Source organism: Tympanuchus pallidicinctus, unplaced genomic scaffold, assembly GCF_026119805.1.
Source record: "Tympanuchus pallidicinctus isolate F22 unplaced genomic scaffold, pur_lepc_1.0 scaffold3, whole genome shotgun sequence".
NCBI classification, from domain to species: domain Eukaryota; kingdom Metazoa; phylum Chordata; class Aves; order Galliformes; family Phasianidae; genus Tympanuchus; species Tympanuchus pallidicinctus.
Window position 1 is genome coordinate 49,600,232 of NW_026294747.1, and position 27,589 is coordinate 49,627,820.

The 27,589-nt window shown below is 37.9% G+C and overlaps 1 protein-coding gene across 8 annotated transcripts in view; it reads left to right on the forward strand.

The window, feature by feature from the left end:
- Window positions 1-27,589, forward strand: part of LOC128086198 (kinesin light chain 1) — a 62,248-nt gene that overhangs the window by 20,789 nt on the left and 13,870 nt on the right. For 5 of the 8 annotated variants that reach the window (XM_052694502.1, XM_052694504.1, XM_052694510.1 and 2 more), the window contains 12 exons: window positions 12,322-12,583; window positions 14,033-14,263; window positions 16,269-16,347; window positions 18,245-18,470; window positions 18,983-19,070; window positions 19,672-19,773; window positions 20,425-20,598; window positions 20,749-20,848; window positions 21,718-21,767; window positions 21,857-21,924; window positions 23,356-23,464; window positions 25,680-25,841. In XM_052694502.1, the coding sequence (XP_052550462.1) occupies window positions 12,322-12,583; window positions 14,033-14,263; window positions 16,269-16,347; window positions 18,245-18,470; window positions 18,983-19,070; window positions 19,672-19,773; window positions 20,425-20,598; window positions 20,749-20,848; window positions 21,718-21,767; window positions 21,857-21,924; window positions 23,356-23,464; window positions 25,680-25,841 (1,651 nt within the window). The remainder of the gene's footprint in view (window positions 1-12,321; window positions 12,584-14,032; window positions 14,264-16,268; window positions 16,348-18,244; window positions 18,471-18,982; window positions 19,071-19,671; window positions 19,774-20,424; window positions 20,599-20,748; window positions 20,849-21,717; window positions 21,768-21,856; window positions 21,925-23,355; window positions 23,465-25,679; window positions 25,842-27,589) is intronic. The other 3 variants (XM_052694503.1, XM_052694505.1, XM_052694506.1) reach the window with 1 other exon arrangement.

A 27,589-nucleotide genomic window follows, 5' to 3' on the forward strand; every position in this document is an offset into this window, starting at 1 on the left:
GCTTCGTTTGCTGCTCAGTACATTATTGGTTTGTGCCAACAATGCATTATTAGTGAAACTAATTTTAAAAAGCCTTTGCTCAACGAAAGAAGAATAGAGCATAGAAATGTGAATGAAATTTGTGAAAGTCTACTAAATGTTCTGACATACAGTAATCAAAATACTGCTTGAAGGATGCATAAGGGTTATGAAAGCAATTGCCGCTTGCTCTGTTTATGAAGAATTTACCATAATGAGGTCAGAAAACCCTCTCTTGTATGCTACCCATAGGCTGTGTACGTTTAAACACAGAGAGAGATCTGTTTATCTACATGTGCATACAGACATACCTACCTATGTCTCTTAATTAGGAGCTTGGGGAGATGCTGAACCCTCCTGCTCTGTGCTGAGTCCACGTAATGCAGCTTCTGTTTCTCTTGAGACATGTGGGCTCGTGCAGTTACTCTTTCATCTCTTACTCTGCTCAGTATCTCTGGAAGACGTGTAAGTTGGTTTATTCTGGTATTAGCGGCTTCTTTCCAGATGATTATTTTAAAACTCAAGTATACAAATAGCTTTTAAAGTTCTGTTTTCCTAAAGGGATTAAAAATGAGTGTGGGTACTTTCAAAGAAGCAAAATGTGTTTTTGCTCTTAATGTTGAACAGTGCAGTAGCGAAGACAAAGGCAAGCATACCAGGTTTATTTAAAGAAACCTTTTGCTGCCCATGTGCCTCAAGGTATAGCTCAGCATGACACATTTGTCATAAAGGTGGGATCTGACCAATTCCATCATCATTGCAATAGAAGTTACAAGCATTTCTTGTAGCACAATCTGCATAACACTTTATATTTTCCAAGTATTTTCTCCTATGAAAACACTGGCCAAAGTTTAGAAAAAAAATGTTTCTTTGAGATATTAACTGTTGTTTTCCTTAAAACAAAATCGTTGGGCATGTAATGTCTGATCTGTACTTCCTGGTAACCAAGTACTAGTGGAAGGCAAAGTGTTTATTTTAAAAAGAAGCATTTTGACCTCAAAATAGAGCCAGTTATATCCTGAGTCATACTCAGCTTGAGGTAGTGAGGCTCTCCCGGTCGTTTCTTTAGTGGAACGTTTTCCTGTCTAATAGCAGGCTGTAGAAATAAGTGTGGTTCCTTTGAAAAAATACTTACCAGTCCCCACAATCAATAAATGCCAGACCAGAAAGCAGGCGCTCGTGCTGGCTCAGATTTGCTGAGATGCGTTTGTTGCTTTGACTTCGGGGTTTTGAACCAGGCACTTTGTTAGAGGGCAAGAGCCAGAATTACAGGTCCTTTCAGTGATGCAGGATTTGTTTCCACAGGGTTGTGTTCGAGGTGCTTTGACAGATAGTGCTGTGCTTGTTTTGGAAGATGTTTTTTGTAGCAGACAGTTAATATAATGCATAACGACAGGCCGTGGCTGATAGGCAGGCATGAGTACCTAAAATGTATTTGGGTACATGAACAAAGAAATGGTATTCAAAGGACAAACACTGAAGCACAGTTAATGCTTAGTTTCTTTATACAATATAAAATTAGCATATCTAATCTCTGATACTTGATAGTTTCTACAGATTGAGTCAGCTAAGAAGACAGATGCAAGTAATAGTATCTGTCTGTTGATTTAATCATGGTTTGATTCTCTGAATCCAGCTTATCTCCCTTGGGTTCTGCTGTTCAGCTCTTTTCAGTGCCCTCAGAAGCAATCTTTACCCTGAAAGCTGCTTTGACCTGCAGGTGGAATTAAATTGAATTTATTTTTTCAAATAATTACTATTGCTCTTTTTTTCTTCCTGTTTTCTTTTCTCTCTCCTAAATTAGGAAGCATGTAGTCTTCTATTCCGAGTGTGCTTTCCACATTCTACTTAAACACAGATTTTTTTGCATGGTTTCTCAGTATCATGCCTCGATTGCACTCAAGTATCTTTGTCAGGTTACCCTAAACAGAACAGTTTCCTATTTTGATTCTTTGTAAATATCTGCCATAAAACCCATGAATCACTTTAAGGTGGTATTTCTGTGCTTACATCAGAACCATAGCTGACTTTATTATATTCCAAAGTGAAGAGAGTGAAGGATGTAACCAGTCTGGTCAGTTACACAGCTTCCTTATAGGTGGGCAGGGTGGGGTGGTGGCTCACTGCAGCCTAATCACTCTGTGAGCACAACCCTGTGTTTATTTGCACGCACCCCAGAAAACCATTTTAAAAGTTAATGATGCATTGATTTACATTCAGAAGGTCAAGAAGTGTCAGATATACATTTTTCCGACATATATTATTTTCTGACAGTTAATATCTGCTTTTCTTACAATATGTTTTGTGTATATCCTAGTAATCAGAGTTGTATCTAAAAATCAGTCCATTTAAATGACAATACCTGGCATGTCAGAATGATCAGATAACAGGCTTTATATCAGTATATCATAGTTCTGGGTATTTTGTATACATACGCTCTATTTTGTATACATAGACTGATGAACTGTGCTGCCATCCCTCTCAGCAGTACATTACTGCTCATGTTCATAGAGTTCTAATACTGTGCTTTGTCTAGAAACAGCACCAGTAGGTAAATATTACCAAAACATGAAGGGCAGTGTGCTGGTACATGTGTGTGCCATTCCCCTGAGAGGAGGAGGTGGCTTTAAGTAATCGTGTTCCTGCAGTGCATCCTGAGTGTGCTCCTTTCCAGCTGAGGTAGCTGGATGATCTGCAAAGCATGCCATGTGGGTTTATGGGCTGATGGGAGAGGGAGGTGTGTTCTGTGTTGGGGAAAGGAGAGGAGGGTCCCCTTTTTTCTTTTTTCTTTCCTGCATAGCATATTGTGCTTCAGATGGAGTGTTTCTGTGGATGTTCTTTTGTCAGTGTCAGGCTGTATCACGTAGGAAAGCCACAGCTGTATCCTCCAACTTGTGCAGCTTCCATTTCAGAGAGGCAGCTGTTACTCCTTCATCTCTGTTGGCTTTAACATGTCATTTGTTCAGTGGTTAAACTAGATGTGTCCCCCAAGTGTTTTGAGGGAGAAGCAGCATTATTTCCTCCCCACCGATCAGTGCTGTGTGTATCTGGATTAGCACAGGTGGTGGGACGGTAAGAAGAGATAGGAGCAGGAGAAGGGGAGGCAGGAGCCTCGTAAACTGTTTCTGCTGACAGAAAAGTAATATACAAGTGTCTAAGGTTATAGCTGAGAGTCTCTTGAGTCTCAGGGCTGGTTTATGTAGCACCACACTCTTGCCACATGTTCTGTATCCTCATTCTGTTAACATGGAAACAGCACAGGGAAATAGATACATTTTGGCTGGGTTTAAGCCCTGAACCTGTTATTTTTGTCTCTCACCTTTGCAAGATAACACGGTGAAAGGAGCAGGTCTTTTGTTTGTTATGGACAGGTATGCTTGTGCTGCTGTAGCAGGAGGATGCGAATGAGATGTCTGGCTGCGCGTGGAGCACTGCCAGCTTTTTGTCTCCAGCCATTACCTCAGTGAGTGAATGCCCGTGGGCTGCACCAGATACCCGACAGCCGTTTCTCTCTCTGAAGTCTCTCTCATATAAGCCAGTAATGGATGGGAGATCTAAGAATGCACTATTGTTTATGATTTCTGTGGATGTACTGCTGTACTGAAATATGGAGCGGTGCAGGAGCTGTGATGGTGTTTGTCAGTATGCCAGCGTGGGACAGTGACCCAGAAGTCTCACTAGAATGACTCCTTAGGAAGAAGTGTCAATTTTGAGGTATGCCTTGGGAAGATTTAGTGTGTGAAAACGTGGTCACTGTGTCAATGTAAGGCAGAATCATATTTAACAGAGAGGATGTGATGCAGCTGTATTCTGCTCTTGGAGTGCTTGGAACACAGACCTCCTCCTGTCCTTGGTGGTTGTTCCTGGTGGCTGAAGACATCACCCATAGAAGACAAATAAGGTTTTGTTATGGTAGTGGTAGCTGTATTAGCCAGATGGCCTCATTTCTCAAAATTTGTTTTCTATCAGCCGTCTTTTGGAAAGGCAAGAGGCACCAATGGTGACTTTGTCTTCACATCCAGTATTGCTGTTACTGTGATGCCCCATCTCTGGAGGTGCCCAAGGCCAGGCTGAGTGGGGCCCTGGGCAGCTGGAGCTGGGGGGAGCAGCCAGCCCATGGCAGGGGTGGGGGCTGGGTGGGCTTTGAGATCTCTTCCAGCCTAAGCCATTCTACTTGATTACATCTCCTTTCCGTTGCTCAGGAAAGAGGTAAGTCTTTCTTACTTAGTAGCAATTTATCTTATAGTACTTTCTAGTTAAAATTATATGCCATATGTTGCTTTTAGAGCAAATTTGCTGTTAGAATAAGACTTAGAAATTAACACAAGTTTTGAGTCTGTGCAGCATGCAGGTAGAGAGTAAAGATGCCCAGCATATTTGTAAAAACAGCAGTCAGGGAGGTTTGAATTACACTGCCTGCTTGTCATTTGTGCAGCCATTGAATCTGTTTCTTAATTCCCCACCCAGTTGTTGTGCTAACAAATGGCCAGGAAATATGCTGGATGAGTTTGTTTCTTCCTTTTTTATTTTTCCATGTCGCTCTTCTCTGCTAGTGTGGCTGCACTTGGTGCAATGCTAGAAAATGTGTGATAGTTTGTTTCTAGTGGCACAGTTGTTTTAGGATGTGATTGTTCTGCCGTCCTAGGTACAGGATTGCTTTCAAATCAGTTTTATCCAAATGCAATGGTTTTAAATATAAGGTTAAAGTCCTGAAGGAGCACTGAGTGCTCTAGCAATCGTGGAGATAAATTATGAAGGTGTGAGATGGCTGGAAATGAAACTATGGTGCAACCCTAAGGTGTGAGAGCACAGGATGGAAAGGTGACTTTGCCAAACACAGGGCTGGAGCCCTGTTGTACCATTCTGTACCTCCTGGCCCTGGAGACTTCAGAACCATCTGACTATTTTCAGCTCGGAAAGCAAACAGTATCCTTGGCTCCATCAGAAGAGGGGTGGCCAGCAGGGACAGGGAGGTGATTGTCCCCCTCTATTCTGCTCTTGTGAGGCCCCATCTGCAATGCTGTGTCCAGGTCTCGAGCCCCCGGTACAAGACAGAGAGCTGTTGGAGAGGGTCCAGAGGAGAGCCACAAAGATGATCAGGGGACTGGAGCACCTCCCCTATGAAGACAGGCTGAGGGAGCTGGGCTTGTTCAGCCTGGAGAAAAGAAGGCTGCAGGGTGACCTCATTGCAGCCTTTCAGTACCTAAAGGGAGCCTACAGAGGGGAGGGGAATCAACACTCTGAAAGGGTTGATAACTGCAGGATGAGGGGAAATGGTTTTAAGTTGAGGGAGGGAAGATTTAGGTTGGATGTCAGGGGGAAATTCTTTACAGGGAGAGTGGTGAGGTGCTGGAACAGCTGCCCAGAGAGGTTGTGGATGCCCCATGCATCCCTGGAGGTGTTCAAGGCCAGGTTGGATGGGGCCCTGGGCAGCCTGGTCTGGTGTTAAATGGGGAGGTTGCTGGCCCTGCATGTGTTGGGGGGTTGGAGATTCATGATCCTTGAGGTCCCTTCCAACCCTGGCCATTCTGTGATTCTGTGAGTAAGCACTGCAGATTGCAGAGTATTTAGCAAGGGCATGGTTAACCACTTTAGAGCAGAGTCACACACTGTATCAGAGAGCTAAGATGAACCCAGAATGATACAAGGTTGTTTCTTCTAGGGGGTTGCATCACCTGCTTTGCTTCCTATGAGATTGAATTTGTCAGGTGTGAAGTGCTGTCTGGTACCTGGTGACTGCCCTTGTAAAGGTTTGGTGGAATGTTTGATGATGCACAATTAGTTTATCCTTAATATGAAGGACAGTGTTTAGTTAGAGTAGTATGGTTAGATCGATGAACTCTAAGGTCTTTTGCAACCTAAGTGATTCTGTGATTCTGTGTCTGAATTATTTCATTTTGCATCTCTTCCTGTAGTGATTTTGGAAGAATTAGCTGAGTGTTTGGGGGTTTCATTTTTTTTAAGTGAAAGCATAAGTGTGAAAGGGGAAGGTTCTTCACCCTAAACTTTGAAGGGAGAATACACTGCTTGGAAATATTCCTGTACTTTTACCTGAATGCTATGTAGTATTAAGATAAAAAGATGCTGTTGACAGCTTAAATTTCAAGACATTTATTTTTAAAAACACTTTGCTGTAGCTGCATTTCCCTGTTCCACCAAAGAGATTTCTCTCATCAGCTAGAATCTGTCTCCAAAAATATATTCTATAGGCTGAAGACGTGGCTGCACAGGTTGGTAAGCACATGAGGAGCCAAGTGCTGCTCCCACACAGAAACTAATGTGTACAGTTGGAATACTGAGGGTAAAAAAAATGTGGGATTTGATAGTGATGGATTTGTAACTCAAACTGTCTTGTCAGTATTTCTTTACAAATAGTGACAATTTCCTTTCAATCCACTTGAAGTAGGTGTTTTATAATGCATGTCTTTGTAACAAAAAATCCTGAACTTCAATACAAATTCTTGAATAATTACCCTTGTTTTTTTTTTCCCTCTATGTATCTTTCATTCTTGTCACAAGTATTTTTAATAACCGTGTGTGAATATGATGACTTCTTAAATCACTCAACTTGTGATGCTTTCAAGAATGCTTATTCTGCCTTCATGTAACTACTCTTCTTGTTAAAATGTGCCTTAATCTCTGGTTGTCACAGTGAGGTGGGCTTTGTGGTAGTAAGAATGAGGTAAATCCTATGGTATGTTGTGACAGTGCAGTAGTGAACAGGCAAAATGCTCTGCTTTCTTGAGGTCAATGTGTGGCTGCGTGAAGGTGCTTATTAGTGCTCACAAGAAACAAAGTGCAGCTTTGGAGGAGCGCGACAGAGGCTGTTTGGTGTTGACAAAGCAGTACTGCAGTAGCAAAGCCTTGCTCCAGGAGGAGGAGACTGAGACTTGCTGTCTTCTCTCTTCAGAGGCTGTATGGGTGTAACTAAAATTAACAAATGGGTATTAGAGCTTGTCACACACCTGTCAGATTTCTGGTGTGCTTGCTTCAGCTTTGACAGAGAGCCATCTCTGTAGTAACAAATGGATAGGAAGGCTTTATTTTCACCTATCTTCGTTAGGAACCTGAGATGCTAAGGCTTGAGAATGCACAGAGCCTAAGCTTTTCATGCTTGTGATGCAAGTGGACTGGATGTAGGATCCAAGCAGATGCCTCTTTCTGGAGGAAGAATAGCGCTCTGTGATCCAAGAGCCCAGGAGGGGCAAGATGGGATTTGACAGTTATGGAATTCCAGATGTGGCTGAATCTAAAAGACTTCTTTTACGTTACGTTGGCAGGTTGTCAGTCTTAGAGGGATTGAGATTTAACTATATCACAATACTGAAATGGTAGCTTGAAGTGTTAGTTTGGTGGAGTACTATCAAAGGATTAACGCCGTAACAACCTTTAAGAGGAATAATGAACTATTCATTTATTGCACACTTCTATGCCACTCCAGATACTTCTATGCTGTGTAAGGCTTTACTGAATTAACTATTTCAGTGGAAAGTCATAATTCCAATGGAAGTAGTTTACTTGCTACAGTAAGGCTGAAATTACTCTGAAGGGTTTTCTTTTTTGTCTATTATTTATGAGAAACAAAAAAATATTTTAAAATAGTGTTTTATTATTGATAAAACTGCAGATGTCATTGCTAATGAGATGCACGTGCTTCACTAGCGTTGCTGTAATGTAGGGCTGTGATACAGAAATCTGAGTAAATGTGCTCTGTAGTAGGAATTCCCATAGCTTTGTCAGAGAGCTGTCAGCATCAGCCGTGCTATAGGCTTACTTGGAGTTATGTTTTAATGCTTTTCCTTCAACATTGTTTCGGCTTAACGGCAGCCAATGGGGTTTCCAGGAGTTTGCACCCTGTTGATCCTCACAAGCACTAAGCCTTTGCGTGGTATGTTTGCCTACCCAGAAAAATGTCTTGCAGTGTTATGTCATAGGCCAAATTACAAATTTTATTCTGAGCTTTTCTTAGAATGTGTGCCCTTGACATTAAAGGATTAGACGTGTCCTTTTTATAGTATTCACCTTGCATACCTTTGTTTTAAACCAAGCGGCAGGGCAAGCTTCTGCAATCAGGGTCAGCTGGAAGCTGGCAGAAGAAGCACAATAATATGTTTTGTTGTTGCTTTAATTCAGATGCTTGCTAGCAGGAATTTAATAAGAAAAAAAAGAGTCCAAGGTGTGAATTGTTTTTGTTTTTAAACACATCCTTTTCTAAAGGACTTCTCTCAGCTTAAAGTTGGTTGCTGGTCAGGTGCAGCTCCATCTGCCGATCTGCTTCTGGTCGGTGGTTTGTGGCCTCCAGTATGTGCTGCTAATTGTTCTCACCAAGCTATTTTTAAGGTAGCTTTTGTGCACGTGTGCTGAATAGCAAAGACGTTTTGAGATCGTATATTTGGAAACCCGAGGCAGTACGAGCAGCAGCATTCTGATTATAGAAGTGGGTCAGCAACTGTACCTTCAGCCTGACCTCCCGCTGTACGCTGTTTCCAGATGCAGCTCAAGATTTTCTATTCTCTGGAGGTTCATATTATTCAAATACAGTATGATGAGGACAGTCTCATGTAGCATGGGAATTCTATTGCAGCCCTGTGTACGTCAAACACAGGGAAAAAGCGATGCTGTTTTTTTTCTGTGGCATCAGAGATGGCAAGTATTGAAATAAAAGGCCTGAACGTAAAGGACCATTTTGGTTAAAAGGAGGGCAAGCCAAGAAGAGAGGATGTTGTATGTTTCTTAAGATGTGGGACTTGTGCTGGTAGAAATTGCTGAATAGAGAAAGTAGCATCTTAGCTTGAAAGAATAATTCTTGCTTATCTGTTTTGTTAGACTTGGACGTGTCTGACTGTAAAGAATAACAGCAGTGCGTTTGAACTGCGATATTTTTTCAGCACGCCTTGGCAGGCTGTTCTGCATCGCTTTCATTTGTTGGTGATTTTTTTCTTTCTGTGCTTGGAAAGCCTGTGGTCTTTTTAGGTTTGTTTGAGAAGCGCTGCTCTCCGTTACTAAGCTGAGCAGGGAAAGCAGTTAGAGCAGTGCTTTCCGTGATGTAATGAGACGTGTGCCTGGTTGGAGCAGGGAATTAATGACTTAGAGACTGCAAGTAATGCAGAAGGAGACATGCGCACAGCAGATTTAAGATACTGAGCCTTGTCATTTAATTAAGGAGAAACTGGGAGTGAAATCAGGTTAAAAGCCCTTGAACAGACTCTTTATTATTCAAAACAGAATCACTAAGGTTGGGAAAGACCTTCAAGATCATCCAGTCCAACCATCCACCTATCACCAATAGTACTCACTAAACCATGTCCCTCAACACAAAATCCAAATGTAACTGGTACCAGTGAACTGGGAGGTATATATTGGAGAAGGAAGAAGGTCGAACTGACAGATAGTAAGTCTGTAGGAGTTGGCAGCACATATAGATAGCAGGAGCAGTAGGGCTGGCCTGAGCAGGTCTTGTAGTTTTTCTGTTAAGGAAATGATTTTTCTTTTGTGCTGACGCATCATTCTGCTGTGCTCAGCAGTCCTGGCTGCTCTGGAGGAAGGAGGATTGGGAGAATTTTATTTGTCACAGCACTTCACAGATAATTTTTTTCAAATTGTCTTTTAAAGCAGTAATGATCAGACTCTAGATGTGATTACAGATTATCTCCCAAGCTTCATAAGCTTCACATGAAAGGAGGACTCATACAGTTAAGAGTACTTTCGTTCAAGAAATCAGAAATTATTTAGATTTCTTCTACCTGAATAAAATTTCACTATCAGGTGAACCTTTTTATTCTTGGAGGGAATCTATAGGAAGATGACACTGTTTTTTCTTTGAAGCAGGTGAGCACAAAATTATTTGTGTTTATGAGATCCTTAAAAAGGAGTTCAAGAGCTTAAGTAGTCAGCTCTAATGTGTGTGTGTGTGTGTGTATATAAGCAAATTGTATCACTATGTTTGCAAATATGGCCAAATATGCTCTGTTGACCAATGGGCTTTTAAAATATCATAGTTATGGCACTGCACCACCACATTACTCTTAAGAGATATCAAATATTTAATGGCTAATCTAACACTTACAGAGAACCCAATAACATGATAAACTGAACGTTTGTTACTCTCCCTTTCCTAATTTGTTCTCCAAAGTATAACATACAAAACCCTGAACAACACTGTCAACCACTTTTTCCCCATGGTGCCAGTTCACACCTGAGATGCAACTGTGCACCCAGATGTCTCTTTGCTGGTTTTCTTCTGTTGGATCGATACTTCCCGGGGGCTACTTTACTCGTTTTCACACGAAGGGTTGTCTTACAAGGCCTGATACAGCTTTTGGTATTACTTCATTTATTCGTTTATTCTTTTATTACCAGTGAGTGGCTGTTAATTTATCAGTGTTCATTTCATTTTGATGCTGTGGTTTATATGTACAAATTCTTATTTTAAACCTCCATATGCAGCTCACACACAAGCACACACCTCCTTTCCATCTGTGATGTTACAGAATGACTCCAAAGCGCTGCAGCTCACAGAAGGAATTGCTACTCCTGTTCACGTGAGACAGAAGCAAATGATTGCAAACTCATTTTGGAGTACGGAAAAAATGTTGTAGAGAAGCTCTGGGTAATTATAAATGAGATTTCTCAAACTTCTCTAACACAAAATGAAAGCTTGTTTTCTAGATATCCTCTGCCTTTTTATTTCCATATGATCAAAGGTTCTGTTCTTGTGTTCAGGATGGAAATTGTTAATTGAAGGCATGTAAGTATGCAGGATGATAATGAGAGTTGATCTGTGAGCTGCAGTTAGCATAACCCGTAACAGTTCCTCATACGAGTGTGCTTGTTAGAATATGTAAATATCTGTATATTTACAGATCTTGCTTTCATTAAATTATATATAATTCATTTATGCATGATTTTTAGAGTATGCATTTTAAAAAATGGTATTTATGCATTTCAGGTAATATTTCTCTGGTTATAAACGGGAAATATGTAATTAGTGTTCTGCTCATCAGGATTTGGTGAGTTGATTCCTTAGCCAGCTAAATTTGGTGTTTCATACAGATACAAATGCTCCAGATTGCATCTCTTTATGAATATGAAGTTCATGTGAAGTTAAATGGTGGTAAAACTGAATTAATTAATTGCTTTCTAGATTACCTGTATTTTCAGACAATAGCTGATAACAAAATAAACCAGTATGTGGCTCTTCTCTGAGAAAGAAAGTCATAACAGAGAGGGTGGTTTGAGTGTGCAGAGAATGAGCAGTGTTCTATTCATGTAATGCTGTAGGGTAAGCACATCTTCCAGCTGTTGTCACAAAGAGGTGCACGTGTGGATGCTTGTTCCTTTGTGTTCTTCCCAGTACACTTGAAGATGTTCATATCCTCCTACGTTCTCTGTTCTCATTATAGGAGATTTTTCTAGTGGTGATGAAATAGGGTCAGTTGATTTCCATCATCTGTTTGTAGTTTGGTGTTGTTATACTTGGCTGTCACTTCATTAACAGGACGTGCAATCATAAAAATACAGGACTTTCTACACTTTGCATTTGGTAGAGGCTTTTATGAACATCCAGAAGTCCTATAGCCTTAATGTAGTATGTGAGCTATTGATAAAATTGCACAGTGAAATGTTTTTCACAAAGTTTGTGCTATACATTTAGCATTTAGCAGCTGTTGCAGCTTCATTAGAGCAGTTGTCTGAATCCACAGACAGTCAAACGTCTGTATGTGATTCTATATGAACACCTAGATGTGTAACAACGCCTTAGGGGGCAGTTATTAATTTTAAAACAGATTATCCTTTTCCAAGGACTAGAAAAGCTAAGACTTCAGTTTTTTTCTTAACTGATCTCTCAGCCTTTTTTGAGGGTTGATGCTGTTTTCTTCTAGTGTTGTTTTGTGGATATTTGTAATACATAATACATTTGTAATACATAAATAGTGGCGTCTATCAGATTACAGTGTATTCTTTCAACAGCAGCTCTTATACTTGCTTCTGCACAAACCAGAATCCTATTTGGTGCTCATTAGAAATTCTTCTGCCATGTTGTTGTATGTATAGATTTTTCATTTATTGTTGACTTATGAATTGGTGTTAATCTTAACTCTGGAAATAGAAGCTGGAAGCCTTGAATTGTTCAAAGCCAGGACTAAAAACTTTGTGGAAGTTGCACAAAAATACCATTATGAATATGCATTTCAAATTCTTACGTTTTAATGACTGAAAGAAAAGCTCTACCAGTGCATACTTTTAGAGAATCTCTTGTTTTATTTTTACCTTTTGGTTAACTATTGTATTCTTCCTTTTCAGAATGTATGAAAACATGTCCACAATGGTGTATCTAAAGGAAGAGAAGTTGGAGAAGCTCACTCAAGATGAAATCATTGCCAAAACTAAGCAAGTGATTAATGGACTGGAGGCATTGAAGAATGAGCACAATTCAATTTTACAGAGCTTACTTGAAACACTGAAATGTTTGAAGAAAGATGATGAAACTAATCTGGTTGAAGAAAAGTCAAACATGATTCGAAAGTCACTGGAGATGCTGGAGCTCGGCCTTAGTGAAGCACAGGTAAAGCTCAAGTAGAAATAAAGCATTTCAGATTTTGACTGAATTTTTAGTGCATTAAAAAAAATAACGAAAGACCATTGTTTGACTTCAGATTGGAAATTTAAACATAATCGGTTTTGATGGATGTATGTTTGTCTTACTGAAATTAGCAGCGTGCTGAGTCATGGAAGTTATTATTTCATGTTAAGGAAGCAGGCTGCTGTAATTAATAGAGGCTGTCTTACTGTGTTACAGAACTAATTATACATTATGTTTCAAAGCCCTGAAGCCTGTAGCTAAGCTCCTCTTTGCTTTGGTGAGGTGGCTGCTATTTTCTATTAGTTTTCCATGGCATTAGTCAGGTAACGAGCTGCTCAAACAAGAACCAAGCATCAGCACTTTAGCTCTGAAATACAGGTGTGGAGGTCATGCACAAATGAGTTTCCTTAGGGTTAGGAGACCGACCTTTCAGCTCTGCTGTGATCTTACATTTGTGTTCTTATTCCTTTGATTCTGAGATTCCTTATACAAGCTCACAGCGCTCTTGGGGTTTAAAAGTCTCCAATATTTATTGAATACCTTAATAAATCAAAATTGAATTTTAATACATTTTGAAGGTTAAGAATTTAGTATGGAATTTGAGCAACTTTCATTTATGCCCTAAAGAAGGGTCTAAGTGCTAACTTCCATAAACTATTGTAGTAAAGGGTGGAATCATCTGCAGAAGGTGAGTGAGAAAATGCATGTTGATTTTGAATACATAAACAGCTCGGTGCTGAAGTCTGGAGATTCGAACTGGTGTTAGGGAATTATTCCTCATGTTTTATCTTCCTTTAGAAGGAAAAAGTAGTTTCTAAAGAATTAATATTTGTTTTTGAAACCTGAAATTTTAGTTAAAAGCAGCAGTTATTTCATGTTAAATACTTAGTTCAAAAACACGTTAAAGTAACTTTGTTTCAAAGAAACATGAAATTGAGGAGGTGAAATACTGATAACTTAGATGAGTTTGACACTCCTAAAATAAGATTTTTATTATCACCCCTGACCCATTCTTTGAAGGTATGCTTTCTATTTGTATTGGTGGTATATTAACATAAACAGTGAAAGCAGAGTGTGCTGTATGTAGAGTTTGGCTTTCACCAGTGTTAAACTCATTTTTCATTTGACATTGCTTTGCAAAAAAAAAAATCCAAGCAGATTGTTTTTATGGCTGCTTTATCATGTTACAGGATAAAAATGATTCAGACATGTAGGATATCTGCATGCTCAAATATCTCATATATATCTACATCTGTGTGCTGGTGTAATTTGTGCACCTTTAGATAGTCTAACAGTCACTGAAGTATTACTGTTATTCTGTGTCCAGATCTCACAAATGCAGGTTTTAAGTAATAAAATACTTTAGTGCTGAATACAGGACTGCATTCTGGAGGAGGTATGTCATGTGATATGATACTTTCTGCCTTTTAGGTAATGATGGCCTTGTCAAATCACTTAAATGCAGTGGAATCAGAGAAGCAAAAACTGCGTGCTCAGGTTCGCCGACTGTGTCAGGAAAATCAGTGGCTACGGGATGAACTGGCCAATACACAACAGAAGCTACAGAAAAGTGAGCAATCTGTGGCTCAGCTGGAGGAAGAGAAGAAGCATCTAGAATTCATGAATCAATTAAAAAAATACGATGATGATATTTCACCATCAGTAAGTAGCTGCGTGGGGAAAAACCAGCTCACGTTTATGCATGTGCTGTAATCTGCCTAGTTAGCAAAAAATGACAGATGGAAGCTTTTTATTTGTTGCTAACATAAACATGTCATTAAAGTGCTTGCCTTATACTAGTGTCACGTAATTTGGATTCTTAGGGTAAGAGAGTAAATGTTTTACTGCCTGTAGATATTAAAAAAAAAAAAAGTGTTATGCTAGCTTAAAAATTATAAACTGAACTTGACCAAAAATTTCCTTCCATACACTCGGCAGTTATAAACAAGTGAGCAGTGCAAAGTATTTGGATTCTAAGAACAAAGGGGACTTGAATTATTTTGACTATAGGAAAAATACTTTGTTTATATCTAATGCAAGCTATGTGTAGTCCCTACTGCTTCTATCTTTTGCAAATTTACAATGGTATAGGATCCCCTTTCTTCACCTTCTGCTGAACATTGTGATCATATGTACATTTTCAGTCATTCTTACCTAACCTATTTTGTTAGATATTCTTAGATTCAGAGAGCAAATGGGTACAGTTTTAATTTACAGAAGTGACTTAACCAGTTGAAAGGACTTCTAAGTAATTTACTCTTCACGTTGTCTTTTTTTCTTCTCCTGGACAGTACTGTAGAAAAGATCTCATTTTGTGTGTTCAGATCTACTTTAGTCATATCTTACAGTTATAACCAAATAGCAACATGATGGGTGAAAATGTGCTTTATTCTTGCTTGACTAAATGCTGTTTAACATAGAGTTGACCAGATGCATTCAGAATTTTTCAGAGTTGATTCATGAGTTGGTATTTGTGGTTGAATACTGCCAATGAAGTCTGTTTAATAAACTTTAAGGAGAAGAAAAGGTACAGGAGATAGGAATACTCTGACTTCTATGCCCTAAAAGTTGAACAATAATCTGTAGACGGCCTAAATAACAACACTAATTGAAATCTGATTGGCACGTAGTAACAAAGTAAACAAAGCACCTTTATGATTTCGCTAACCACGCGGACAGTCCCTGTTGTTACCCTTTGTCAATTGCATATATACTCAAAGTAAACTTGGAATCAGCTTGTCTAAAAATGGATATCAGGTGGGAAGGTTATAGTCTCATCAATCTGCCAGTTTTTGCAGAGCACCTGCTTTGCAGCCATTGAGTCTGAGAGCCAGCAGCAGCAGTTACCTTTTCTTCTATAGAAAAAGGTGTCAGACAGAGGGCCAAAAAAAAGGAATATGCAGCTGGGTTTTCTTACTGACTTCAAAATTTCTGAGAACATCAAATCTCTCTCTCTCTCTCTCTCCATCTCTCTCCATATATATATATATATATATATATATATATAAATATAAAAATATTTATATTTTAATATATTTTATTTTATATTTTATAAAATATATATTTATATATATTATTTTTATATTTTATATTTTATATTTATTTTATTTATATTTATATATATTTATATATATATATTTACTGTATATATTTATATATATATATTTACTGTAGGCTTCACATATGTGAAACAGGATGGGAGGATAATCTATTTCTGGTTACTCATTCAAATTTATTCTCCTTCTGGAGATCAGTCTCCTTATTCTTTTCGCTTGCTTATCTACAACTGCATGTATAACTTCTAAGCACAACGGACAAGTGTTTTTTCAGTACTGCTCTTCTTTGGGTACTTTTCTGTAGGCATAATGCTTCGGTAAAAGTAGCAAGTGTGTTTTTAGGAGCTTAATTTGAACTGAAAAAAACCTGAAATCTAGGAGACCTGGTTTCTATTCCTGGATCTCCTAAAGGTGTCCCATATTGTTTTAGAACAGAGGGTGTAAATACACTTGAACATGAGACCTTCATTTAATTTCTATGAGAAGCATTATTCTTGGCAATTCCAAGGTTGTGGATGTGGAAAGTTCCTTCAGTGTTGCAGGGTTAAATTGAATTTATGCTTTAGATTTAATTGTATAACAATTTGTTTGGGCTCGGGCTTTTTCTACAGGAGGACAAAGATACAGATTCCACCAAAGAGCCTTTGGATGACTTATTTCCCAATGATGAAGATGACCAAGGACAGGGAAGTAAGTACATTTCTAATTGCAGTTTTACTACATCTCTGTAATACAGAGGCTAAGGATGCTTATCGGAAAAGTGAATCCACATGTATGGTCTTCTGGGGCAGAGTGAAGCAGTGAGTACCTCTTGCCCTACTAGAATAATGAAACAGGAAAATCAGTTGTCATAATTGTGGTGTGCAGAACTGGGGCCTAGATTTTCAAAGCTTACTAGCTGTTGCAAAATTCCTGGAACTAACTTCACTATCATACTGGTCCCATGGTCTTTTTTTTTTTTTGAGGGCCTCAGAATGGTGAAAATTGTTCAAGGTGTCAGGGGCACGTTCTCTGAAACACTGACGTTTTTTGGTCATCTGCCCAGATGGTAATTCTGTTAACGACCTTTTAAATGATCTGATTTAACATTCTGGGACATGGAGCCTTTCTCATTTAATCTTTTGTCCTTTGCTAAGATTGTTTTCCTTACTTCATTACTCATTCTAGAGGTCTTGTCTTCAAGTCAGAGGGACCAATGAATAGGTATGAAGTTTGAATTAGAGGTTGAAAGAAGCCATTGACAGATCAGCCTTACTGAAATTGTTTTTCTTACAGATGTAAAGCTTATATTATACATTATATTGGTAGTGTATATGCAATGTGCTAGTGGTATAATGATTCTTAGTGAATAAATCACAGAAAGAAAAGTGTCTGAAGGGTACTACCTTGCTAATCAATTAGCAATTAATCAAAATTCAGAGTTTTGAATTTCCATTTTGAGCACACACAAGGTTACCATGCTATCAAGCTTGGAGTATATGAACAACAGCAATGGGGGGAAGATTTGCAGGGATTATGAAAGTGTTGATTATGGACTTCATCCTGAGCTTATCTGGCCTTACCTAGAGCTTTGAATTAGGAAAGTTTTGAGTGGCAAAACTGCCTGTATACCTGTGTGGTCCATCTGTGTTTTTACTGTTTTGATTTAAACAGTGGGGCTGTTTTGGTAATTTCCTTGATCTCCAGGAAAAAAAAAATACTCAAATGTTTCAGTGGTTTGGCAAGCAATGATTGTGGATGTAGGTTTGGAACTGTATGATTCCACTGACAGAAAAAGGCTCCTGCTTGCTGTGACAGTGTTTCCTTTAATAGAGGGAAGAAAGTCGGTCTCCCAGCAGGAACCCTTGTTCTGTGTGTTTATAATTCGATAAAAATGAGTAAGAGATGAAATCTCTTAGGCTAAGAGAAAAGGGATAGTTTGGAGCAGTGGGAGGGGGTTGCAACAACCAACAACCAGTAGCTAAGGAAAACAAATGGCTAAACTTGAAGTTTAGGAAGTAAAATCAAAAAGTTGACACTGGTTTTGACTTGGTCTTTTTTGGCCTTTTCCCTTATAGCTGCTACTTGTGGCAGCCAAGGTGCTCTAATCTTTTTTGTGCCAACCTTAGGCATTTCTTGGCATGACAAAGGGAAATGAGCAAAAACAGAAGTTTCTGAGAAGTTTAGAGAAAGATAATATAATGGAAAAAGGAGAAATAATTTGACTTGTTCTGCCAGTGCTTTGCTTGTCTGCGTTAGTGTTCCTTTCCATAGGGAAATTTTAATATTTCTGATTGTAAAATTGTGTTAGTCTTGAGAACTGTTAATGGTTTGCTGAGGTGAAGTATGACATTTTCTCCATTTGTTTATTAATTAGACCTCCTGAGCTAGTAAAACTGTAAAATAATAGTAATGCAGTACCTTTGTTTATGAAGCGTGGACAGAATGTGTAGAATTAAGTGAAGTGTGTTTGTTCTAATACTAATGCTTTGTATTGAAGAAATAGAATTCAGTAAGTCTCTTGTGTGTCACTGAGTTTAAAATTTTAAATGTCTTCAAGTTATATCAATCTTTTTAAACAAATTAAAATCCTGTGGGTTTCTTCCAGTCCAACAGCAGCATAGCAGTGCAGCAGCTGCTGCCCAACAAGGTGGCTATGAAATTCCAGCAAGATTAAGGACCCTTCACAATCTTGTTATTCAGTATGCTTCCCAAGGTAGATACGAGGTTGCTGTACCTCTTTGTAAACAAGCTCTTGAAGATCTGGAGAAGACTTCAGGCCATGACCATCCTGACGTTGCCACTATGTTGAACATACTTGCTTTGGTGTACAGGTTTGTATAGTGACATAGATAAATGGCAGCTGAACAAATAGTTGACATTTGGCTGTAGCCTGACAGTGTTCAGGCTAGCATTTTTGCTGTCTTATTATTTTCCATTGCCTGTTTTTTAAAACCCTCAAGAGAGTCCATTAAAATGTATGTCTACCCACTCTAAAATTCAAGTGAGTTGCTGCATTTTTGTCTATGCCTTTGTTGCGAGAGCAAAGCATTTTTGAAAACCAGCCCCTTCCTTATTTGGTATGGTGAAGAAGCATGTGTTGGTTATCCACTTTCAGGTAATTTAGAGACATAAATTAGACAGCACAATCAAAATTGAACCTGCTAGTCCTGAGCCCTCTAGCTACTTTAGTTATGAGCTTCATGCTTTTGTCTTGCAGTTCCTAAATGTATTCTTAATTAATCCGCTGTTATGGTAACATCTTTAGTCCAGTACTGAAGCCAGCTTCGTTATTATGACATCTCTTCTCAATCCTCAGTATTAATGATCACTTCTTAAATTTCAGAGACCAGAACAAATACAAAGACGCAGCGAATCTCCTGAATGATGCCTTGGCTATCCGTGAGAAGACTTTGGGCAAAGATCATCCAGCGGTTTGTATACAAGAAATACTGTATTTTTAGCTTTGTTTTTTGATGATTTTTTTTTTTTTTTTTCCAACTCATTCTAATGTTAAACTCAACAGGAAAGTTTTTAAGACCTGGCTTATCTCTATACAGCACAGGTAGGAGGCCACATTGTAAAATTCTTTGTTTTCTTTTGAGTACAAGCATTATATTTGATGCTGTTTCACCACAAATGACCTGCACTTACTTGATTTTTGGATCAGATTGCATGGATCTTCTCTGGGAAATGAATTTATAAAGAAAAATGTTAATTTGCTTACTCGAATCACTGTTGATTGAGTGAACTCAGATTGAAGGTGTGCTTCTGTTTTGTTTTGCTGCTGCTTTTAAATGAGGCATAAATTGAACTTCTGTACCCAGTGTTAAAAATCAGTGGGGTGTCTCTCATCATGCCACTTGTTTGGAAGCAAGGCAGGCCTGAGCATATATAACTTTGGGGGTAAATGAATGACATTTGGGAATCTCTTTGTTTGCAAAATTCAAGAGGAAAATTTGAAAACAAGTACATTAATTTAATAGTTGTTTGTATCAGCAAATCGGTGTAATTAATACTTCTCTCTGTTGGCAGGTGGCAGCAACTCTAAATAATCTTGCAGTTCTTTATGGTAAACGGGGAAAGTACAAAGAAGCTGAACCTCTGTGTAAGCGAGCTCTGGAAATCAGAGAAAAGGTACAATTGCAAAAAAAAACAAAAAACAAACAAACAAAAAAAAAACTAGCAACCCAACAAAACAATGCAAACAGAACACCTTTGAATAGACTTTTTTGGGGGCAGGATTAAACATCCTTACATTTGTTCTGTGTTTTGATTGGACAGATCTGCCAGGCCAATCACAGTAGTTAGCAACGTCTGAAATATAAAACCATGTTAAATTCTTACAGAACTGTTGCAGCACACTGGGTGTATTCCAAGTTCTGTATTTTGTAATAAACCTTCTCTACCTTTTTTTTTCCCTTTTGTTTGTTGAGAGATCTTTGATTTGACAAGAGCACTGGAATTAAACAGGGAACTTAAACTTTTTAAACTGATTATTCTAGGACTGTGGGGATATTTATCATGGTCCATGTGACTGAATGTCTGCATCTTCAGGCTTATTTGGATAATACGCTGCTTTTAATGTAATTGTATGGTTTAAAATATGCCTGTTACAAGTTTCTCTACAGCCTTCTGGATTTGTAATATCATTGAGTAATTATCATATCCTTCTCTTTCATCATCTTCATGTTGAAATTTCTGACAAATCAATACCAGTGGGCTATTTATACATTTTTAAACCCTGGTATGACTACTGGAAAATAATTTGAGATATTTCTTTTCCAGGTCCTGGGGAAAGATCACCCCGATGTTGCCAAACAGTTAAATAACTTGGCTCTACTATGCCAGAACCAGGGTAAATATGAGGAGGTAGAATATTACTATCAGAGAGCACTGGAAATTTACCAAACTAAGCTGGGACCAGATGATCCAAATGTTGCAAAAACAAAGAATAACCTGGTAAGGCTCTTATAAATAAATCTAAAGTGAGATTTTCTCGTGAATTGAATGTATTCAGTGTATTATTCAGAATGTATTGTATTTACTGTACTACTTCTCAAACTAAATTTAAAAAGTGCTGTTGTCTTTTTGGGGGTGTTTTCTTTCTAGGCATCCTGCTACCTAAAACAGGGCAAATTTAAGCAAGCGGAAACTTTGTACAAAGAGATTCTTACTCGTGCTCATGAACGAGAATTTGGCTCTGTAGATGGTAAGAAACTTCGTCCTTAGACTTCAAAGTATGTTTAATTTTTGTGGTAGCTGGGGAAGAAAATCTGTTGGAGGTTGGTCTTATCCTAATTAGAATTGTCTGCTTGAAGCAGATTTGAGAATTAAGATAGCAGATGCATTAAAGTATTGTAAAATTCAGCATAAAAAGCTGTTCAGTGGATACAGCAGTAACATTTAATTCAAAATGAAATTTTCTTCAGTGAGGGAGCCTTGGTTAGGTTTATATCTTTTGCAGCATATTTCTGGCGTGATTTATTTCATGTACATCAGAAACTGATTTTGGCATTTTTATAGATGCTGAAAATGTCACTTTCCAGTCATTGGAACAAATTTCTAAGGACACTGAATATATTGATGAGTCATTCTCTAACATACAAAGAATTAGAAAATATTCTTAAATTTACTGTGTAAATTTACAGTGTAAATTTAAGGATATTTACTCTGTAAATTTAAGGATATTTTACACTGTACAAGTTACATTGTACACTGAAGTTAAATCCATTTCATCAACTGTAAATCACAGTTTTTATTGCATTCTGTGGCAGTAGCATATGCAACACTTAGTAGATGTCAAAATAATCATTATGGTAAAAGAAACAAATGCGTGTTTGCTAGCACATAACGAGGTACATGATAGATGGATGGCAGTATGTATTGACTTCAGAGCTTCTTAGAAGTAACTTCCCAAGTTCAGATCAGAAAAAAAGAACTGTAAAACAATTAAACAACGTTACATTCATCTGGTGCTTCTTTCTGTGGTTCTTAGCCTTATTTCAGAAGGGTTAAAATATTGCAGTGAATGCTTTGTGGCTTTGTACTTCTATAAAATATTTTCTTCTGTTTCATTAGATGAAAATAAGCCTATTTGGATGCACGCAGAAGAGAGGGAAGAGTGCAAAGTAAGGCCACTGTCATAAATCTTTTTTGGAGCTTTTATTATTTTAGTTACAAATGAGTTTTTTTTCTATAATGCTACTTCGCTTTTTAGGGAAAGCAAAAAGATGGCACATCTTTTGGAGAATATGGTGGCTGGTACAAAGCTTGCAAAGTTGATAGGTGAGTATTTCCTTTATTGGACAGATCATGTGGCAATAGACAGTATCTAGAAATGTCAGACTAAAGCATGTTTTGAAATGAAAACAAATGAGCAACTTGCTTACAGCAAGAAGAAGTACAGTATTAGATACTCAGGCTGAAGGCTGGCTTTCAGGAGTGCAGATGGCAGCAGTTTGCAATCCTGAGGCTTTTAATGTAGGCTGATGAGATCTAGTGCAGGTCACCTTTCTTTTTATACTTTCAGTTGGCTCGTGTGCTCTCCCTGCCCCAGCAAAACCTGTAGAGAAGGTCAGGAGTGAAAAAGACTGTAAATACCTGGGCCTTGAGTTTCTGTCTGGCATAAGAGAGCAAAGTTAAAACTGCTACGCTTACATGTTATTTCACAGGATCACACAGAATTGTAGGGGTTGGAAGGGACTTCCAGAGATCATTGAGTCCAACCCCCAAATTTGAGTTTCTAAAGCCTGAAGAATGTTAATCTGTGTGAATGAGAGCATGCATCTTATCTTGGAAGAAGAGAAACAGGAATTTCAGCTTGCATCCTACTTGCTTTTCATGCATGCTTTGTTTTAATTTCATTCTAAGTCATGAGGAATTTTTTTCTCTGCTCTTATTGGAGCAAACCTTCAAGCAACAATACTATGACTGAGCTAATTCTCACTGCATCATTGAATCAAAAATGTCTCAGGAGTCAGATTTGCTAGTGGAATGTGAGGAGTTTTTTTCTTTCTTCCATTGTTCAAGTTCAGCACAGAAGCTGAAAGTAGTTATTAAATAAAAACTGGTGGAATTGTTAATTTAGAATTGGACTAGATGATCTCCCTTCCAACTGTACTGTGGTTCTGTTTTGAGACAAATGTGTGCTACAGTGACAGTCACAGTGTGCATGAGTAAGCGCATCATCTGGATGCTTCAGAATTACAGTTGGACACATTAGAACTGAGCTAAATTTTTGCCTCTTGAGATGCATCTAAGAAACATTCCAGTTTTCTCATGGCTGGATTTAGAGGCTAGTTACTAACATTCAGGTTTGGGGGTGCTGACTAATGATAGCATGAGATGTTAATGCAATTTGAGGGGGCGTAACAGTTTTTTCATGTATGCATAATAAGTTATAGTATATTTCAAGACTTAGTAACTACAAAAAGATTATATTGTATTAATTCACTTTTTATTAGTTTGTGAATTGAGAGGAATCTAATCACAGAAACATAGAATCACAAGGTTGGAAAGGATCATCTAGTCCACTACCATCTCCCACTACCACTCCTACCACAAGCACTAAACCGTATCTTGTAGCTCCTCATCCAGATGCCTCTTGAACACTGCCAGGGACAGCGACTTCACCACCTCCTTGGGCAGCCATTGCAGTGCCTCACCACTCTCTGAGAGAAGTGTATGTAATGTGTATATGTGTATTTTTTTTATTAGTCCAACAGTAACAACTACATTGAAGAACCTTGGGGCACTTTACAGACGACAAGGCAAATTTGAAGCTGCTGAAACATTAGAAGAGGCAGCAATGAGATCTCGTAAACAGGCAAGTATATGTTACCTCTGCATTATGGCCATGCAGATTTTCAACTTTAATGCCTATTCTCTATTCAGAACATATAAACATTTAGCTATTTGCTGTCTGTTGCCTGGTGTCCTCTTTGAATTTCAGCTGCTTGACTCTAACTTTGAGAATGCTGTTACAAATTTATCAGTTGCTGTTTCTGTTAGTTTTGCAAGCTGATGGGATGAATATAGAGATTGAGGGATGCTGCTGCATTTCTTTCAATGCTCTCTGCTCTCTAATCTGTTGTTAAACTTAACTTTTTTTCCCACAATCTTTTGGGAGAGTGTGGTTTTTGTTTTGTTTTTCCTTTCTTTCTGAGGGATGTTGCACAATGTCTGTTACAAAAGTACGTAAGACTGGACAAGCAAAGAAGGCTTGTTGGTCAGTGTTAAAATGGAAAACCAAAAAAAAGAAAATCGTAACGAATAAAAAAGTAACTTGTATAGTTCCATTTTAATTTTGTTTTTGTGGAATAGTAAATAAGACTTGTATTTTTCAGAAGTGTTTTTTTTATGCTGCCATCTAAAATTCTAAGCTCAAATTCTTAGTTCAAGTAAATTATATTAGATAATGTACTACACCTTATTTGATTATTTACCTTTTATTCAATTGCTTGTACACATTTGTGGTTGCATTTTGAATAATATTCTTCAGTGTTTGGTGTATTGCACAAGCTGAATTCTGGAGAAGTGAAATAAAACTCATGCTCTTCTAGTGAGTTTAGCAATAGATCTTTGATACAAGGTGAGATAAATTCGCTTTTCAACAAATCTAGCTGATGGAAGATTAGCAAGTGCTTGCCTGATAAGTGCAATGAAACTGATAAGAGGAATGTATGAACAAACGTGGGAGAAAAGTTCTTCAGAGGAAATTCAAAGGTGAAGGGAAATAATAGAGAATTATCCTTAGTAAAAAAAAGTTTGCTATATATATTTCATGGTTCATTTTTGGTGTGTTTGTCATTGAAATGTTTTGAAAATAAATGTGCGTTGTATCTTATTACCAATCAAAGCAAATTTATTGTTACTGTTGTCATGCTGCATAATGTTTTAATGTTAATGAATGCAAAGGCAATTTAGAATAATATAATAGTAGTAAGACTGGAAATTTGCTTGTATATAGTTGTTTTGCTTCAATTCTTTTTTTTTTTTTTTTTTTTTTTTGCGGTGAGACCTAGAATTGATTATTTGGGAATTAAGAATAGACTTCTCTGAAAGAAAAATTCTCCTCTTTTAGTGTCTGTGTTAAATCAGCCCACTTCTGGCTTGTCCAAACCTTTGGAAAAACTGTTCCTGGTCTTAATTTTACATTTGAGCCTGCTGCTATTTCTTTTCTAAGCTTTTTCAGGTTTTCATTGGTGTGTAATGTACTGTCTACAGTGTTATACTCTAAAATATGTCATTATATACCACACCAGATTTGGACAAGTAGGAAACACAGCTATCATCCTATTAGCATTTAACACTGCTTTTTTATTTTAGGTCTGTGAAAGGACAGACAGGGTTAATGCATTTCTCCTTCTGAGCTAAAACCAAAGAGATACTTTTTCTCCCATGTGTGGAAATGAATCAGTTCTTCATGGTTTTGTTCTCCCTCATGCATGTTCAATTTGCAGTAACAGTGTAAAAAATAGAATGAGTGGGATTTCTGTATGGTTTCAGTGTTCTCATGCTCTGCTGGACATCATGCCCTAGAAGATGCCCTACTTCATTTGTTGCTAATGCTGCAAAGTAAGAGGTGTAGAATATTTCTTATGTGAAGTGTAACATGTCAGTGTTACAAATAAAACAGTGTTATAGGGATTAGCTGTTCAGACCCCTGCGATGTTCTTTCCAGAGGAAGATGAACGCTACAACATTTGATAGGAGGAAGACTGAGAAATGTATTGACTGTTGATGATCTGTAAATTCTTAAATATTAATCTGGTGGACAAAAGGTTTCAGGTAAGTGACATTAACACCAGGAGGCTTTGACAAATGATGGAAAGGAGGAGAAGAATGCCAAGTTGCTGAATGCCCAGCCCAGTCGGCTAGCTGTCCACTCTGTGCTGGTTTGATGGCTGCAGTAAGGGACAGTTAATCTTGATTGTCCTTTGAAAGCAAAAAGATGATGAATTTGTTTCTGCAATTATTGTGCAAGTTGTAGATGGCTACACTATATCATTAAAACTTATTCTGTTTTATCTAATTGTCAGGGTCTTGACAACGTTCATAAACAGAGAGTTGCTGAAGTGCTCAATGACCCTGAGAGCACAGAAAAAAGGCGAAGCAGAGAAAGTCTCAATGTTGATGTGGTAAAGTACGAGAGTGGTCCTGATGGAGGCGAGGAAGTGAGTATGAGCGTAGAATGGAATGGGGTAAGTACAGTACACAGTTGAAGAAAATAGCCTAGATAAATGACCGCCATAACAAATACAGCTATCCGTTCACCAGCCAATTGAGTTGTCATTGGTTCATGGTTAATTGACTTCATTTTGGTAATTATCCAGAATTGACTAAGAAATAAATAACACCTCGTTTTTCATAAGATAACGTAAAAAAATGTTTTGAAATTGTAAAGCATCCGTTCCATTGTGGTCTTGAATGCTGACATTTCTTCAAGAATCCCAAGCAGTTGTATTTAACACTGAGATGTTTTAATGCTGATTGAGTGTCCTGGTTATGGTCTGGTTTTTAATTACTTTTCAGTGGTTTCTTTTCACTGGTAGAACTTTCTGGCAATTAACTTTTGCTTTTATTTTTGTCTTATGTTGTGTTTTCCTCTATTTTATATGTTTATTTGAAAGTACTGCATTTGTTGGAATCAGAAAACATTTGCTATGGAGATGTATTAAGTATTAGAGGCCTTAAAGTAAATTGATTAGCCTAATATTAAAATAATACCAATCTCCACTTTACACAACTTGTTAGAAGAAATAGCCTAACTGTACAAGCTGTTGCGCAATCTGCCTTAATATACAGTGCCATCGCAAAAGCCTGACATTAATTTCACATTTCTTAACCAAAATATTAATATTGCATTCCAATACTAAAATTTGATTGGAGTTGGAGCTTGTTCTTATTTGTTTCACATGTATTGGCCTCACTGTGCAACACACAGTGTCGCAAAGTAAAACTGTGTGTATGATACATTCTTATGTGCATTTTTTACCATTCTGTTGTTTTCTTCTAAGCCAGTGCAACCTTCCAGTTAATAGATCTGATTTATGAACTTGTTTGTTTCTGTCACCAGACTCCTGTGCTTTATCCCACTGTTAGCAATAGGATATCTATTAAATAGTTATCTATTGCAGTGTTAACTAACTCCCTACTTTAGCTCATCTGAAAATACTCTGCTGATTTATAAAGGTGATGTGCTTGTGTGCTTTTGCTTTGTGAGAGGGGAAGTAGCCTACTTTGCAATACTGAGTCTTATGAGGTTTCATTTCTCTTACAGTAGCAATCTTTGTTTAAAGCCACATGTTAAAAACCTTACAGTTCCAAAGAAACCTTGATGAAACATTCTGGTTTAGTTTCTAAGGAGAACGTACTTTCTGTCTTCTGATTTCTATCTCATTCTTGTTTTCTTGGCATTGGTGTTCTCAGTGCCAAGACAGTCAATCAGCATCTTTTGTGAATAATACTGCATCATTAATAAACTCAAAGTAAGGTTGGATAACTCTTTTTTTTTCTTTTAACTCTAATTTTGCCCATTCACTGCTAGAACTGTGTACTGTACTCCTCCCTTAATTTCTGCTGTACTTTGCATGACTATAAGATCTAAATGGACAAAACTTTTTTCTGTTATTGACATTAATTAAACAAGCATGCAGGTTTTGGATTGAATGCGCCTTCTAGTAAAGCAGCAGACAGTATTTCTAGGTCAATATTTGAATGAAACTCAGTGACAAAATCTTGTATCTGAAAAGTTAAATTTTGACCTCTCAAGGCAAACTTCTCATTTTTTAGCATGTTGAAGTGGCATTGCTTTATTGTGATCTTCATTTTTTTTACGTTTTTTTTCTCTTAAGAAATCTTATATTACATGTTTTACATAAAGTGGGCAACTCTCTCTCCCTCTACCCTGCTAGCGTTTCTACCTCAGTGCTGTTCTTCCCTGTACATA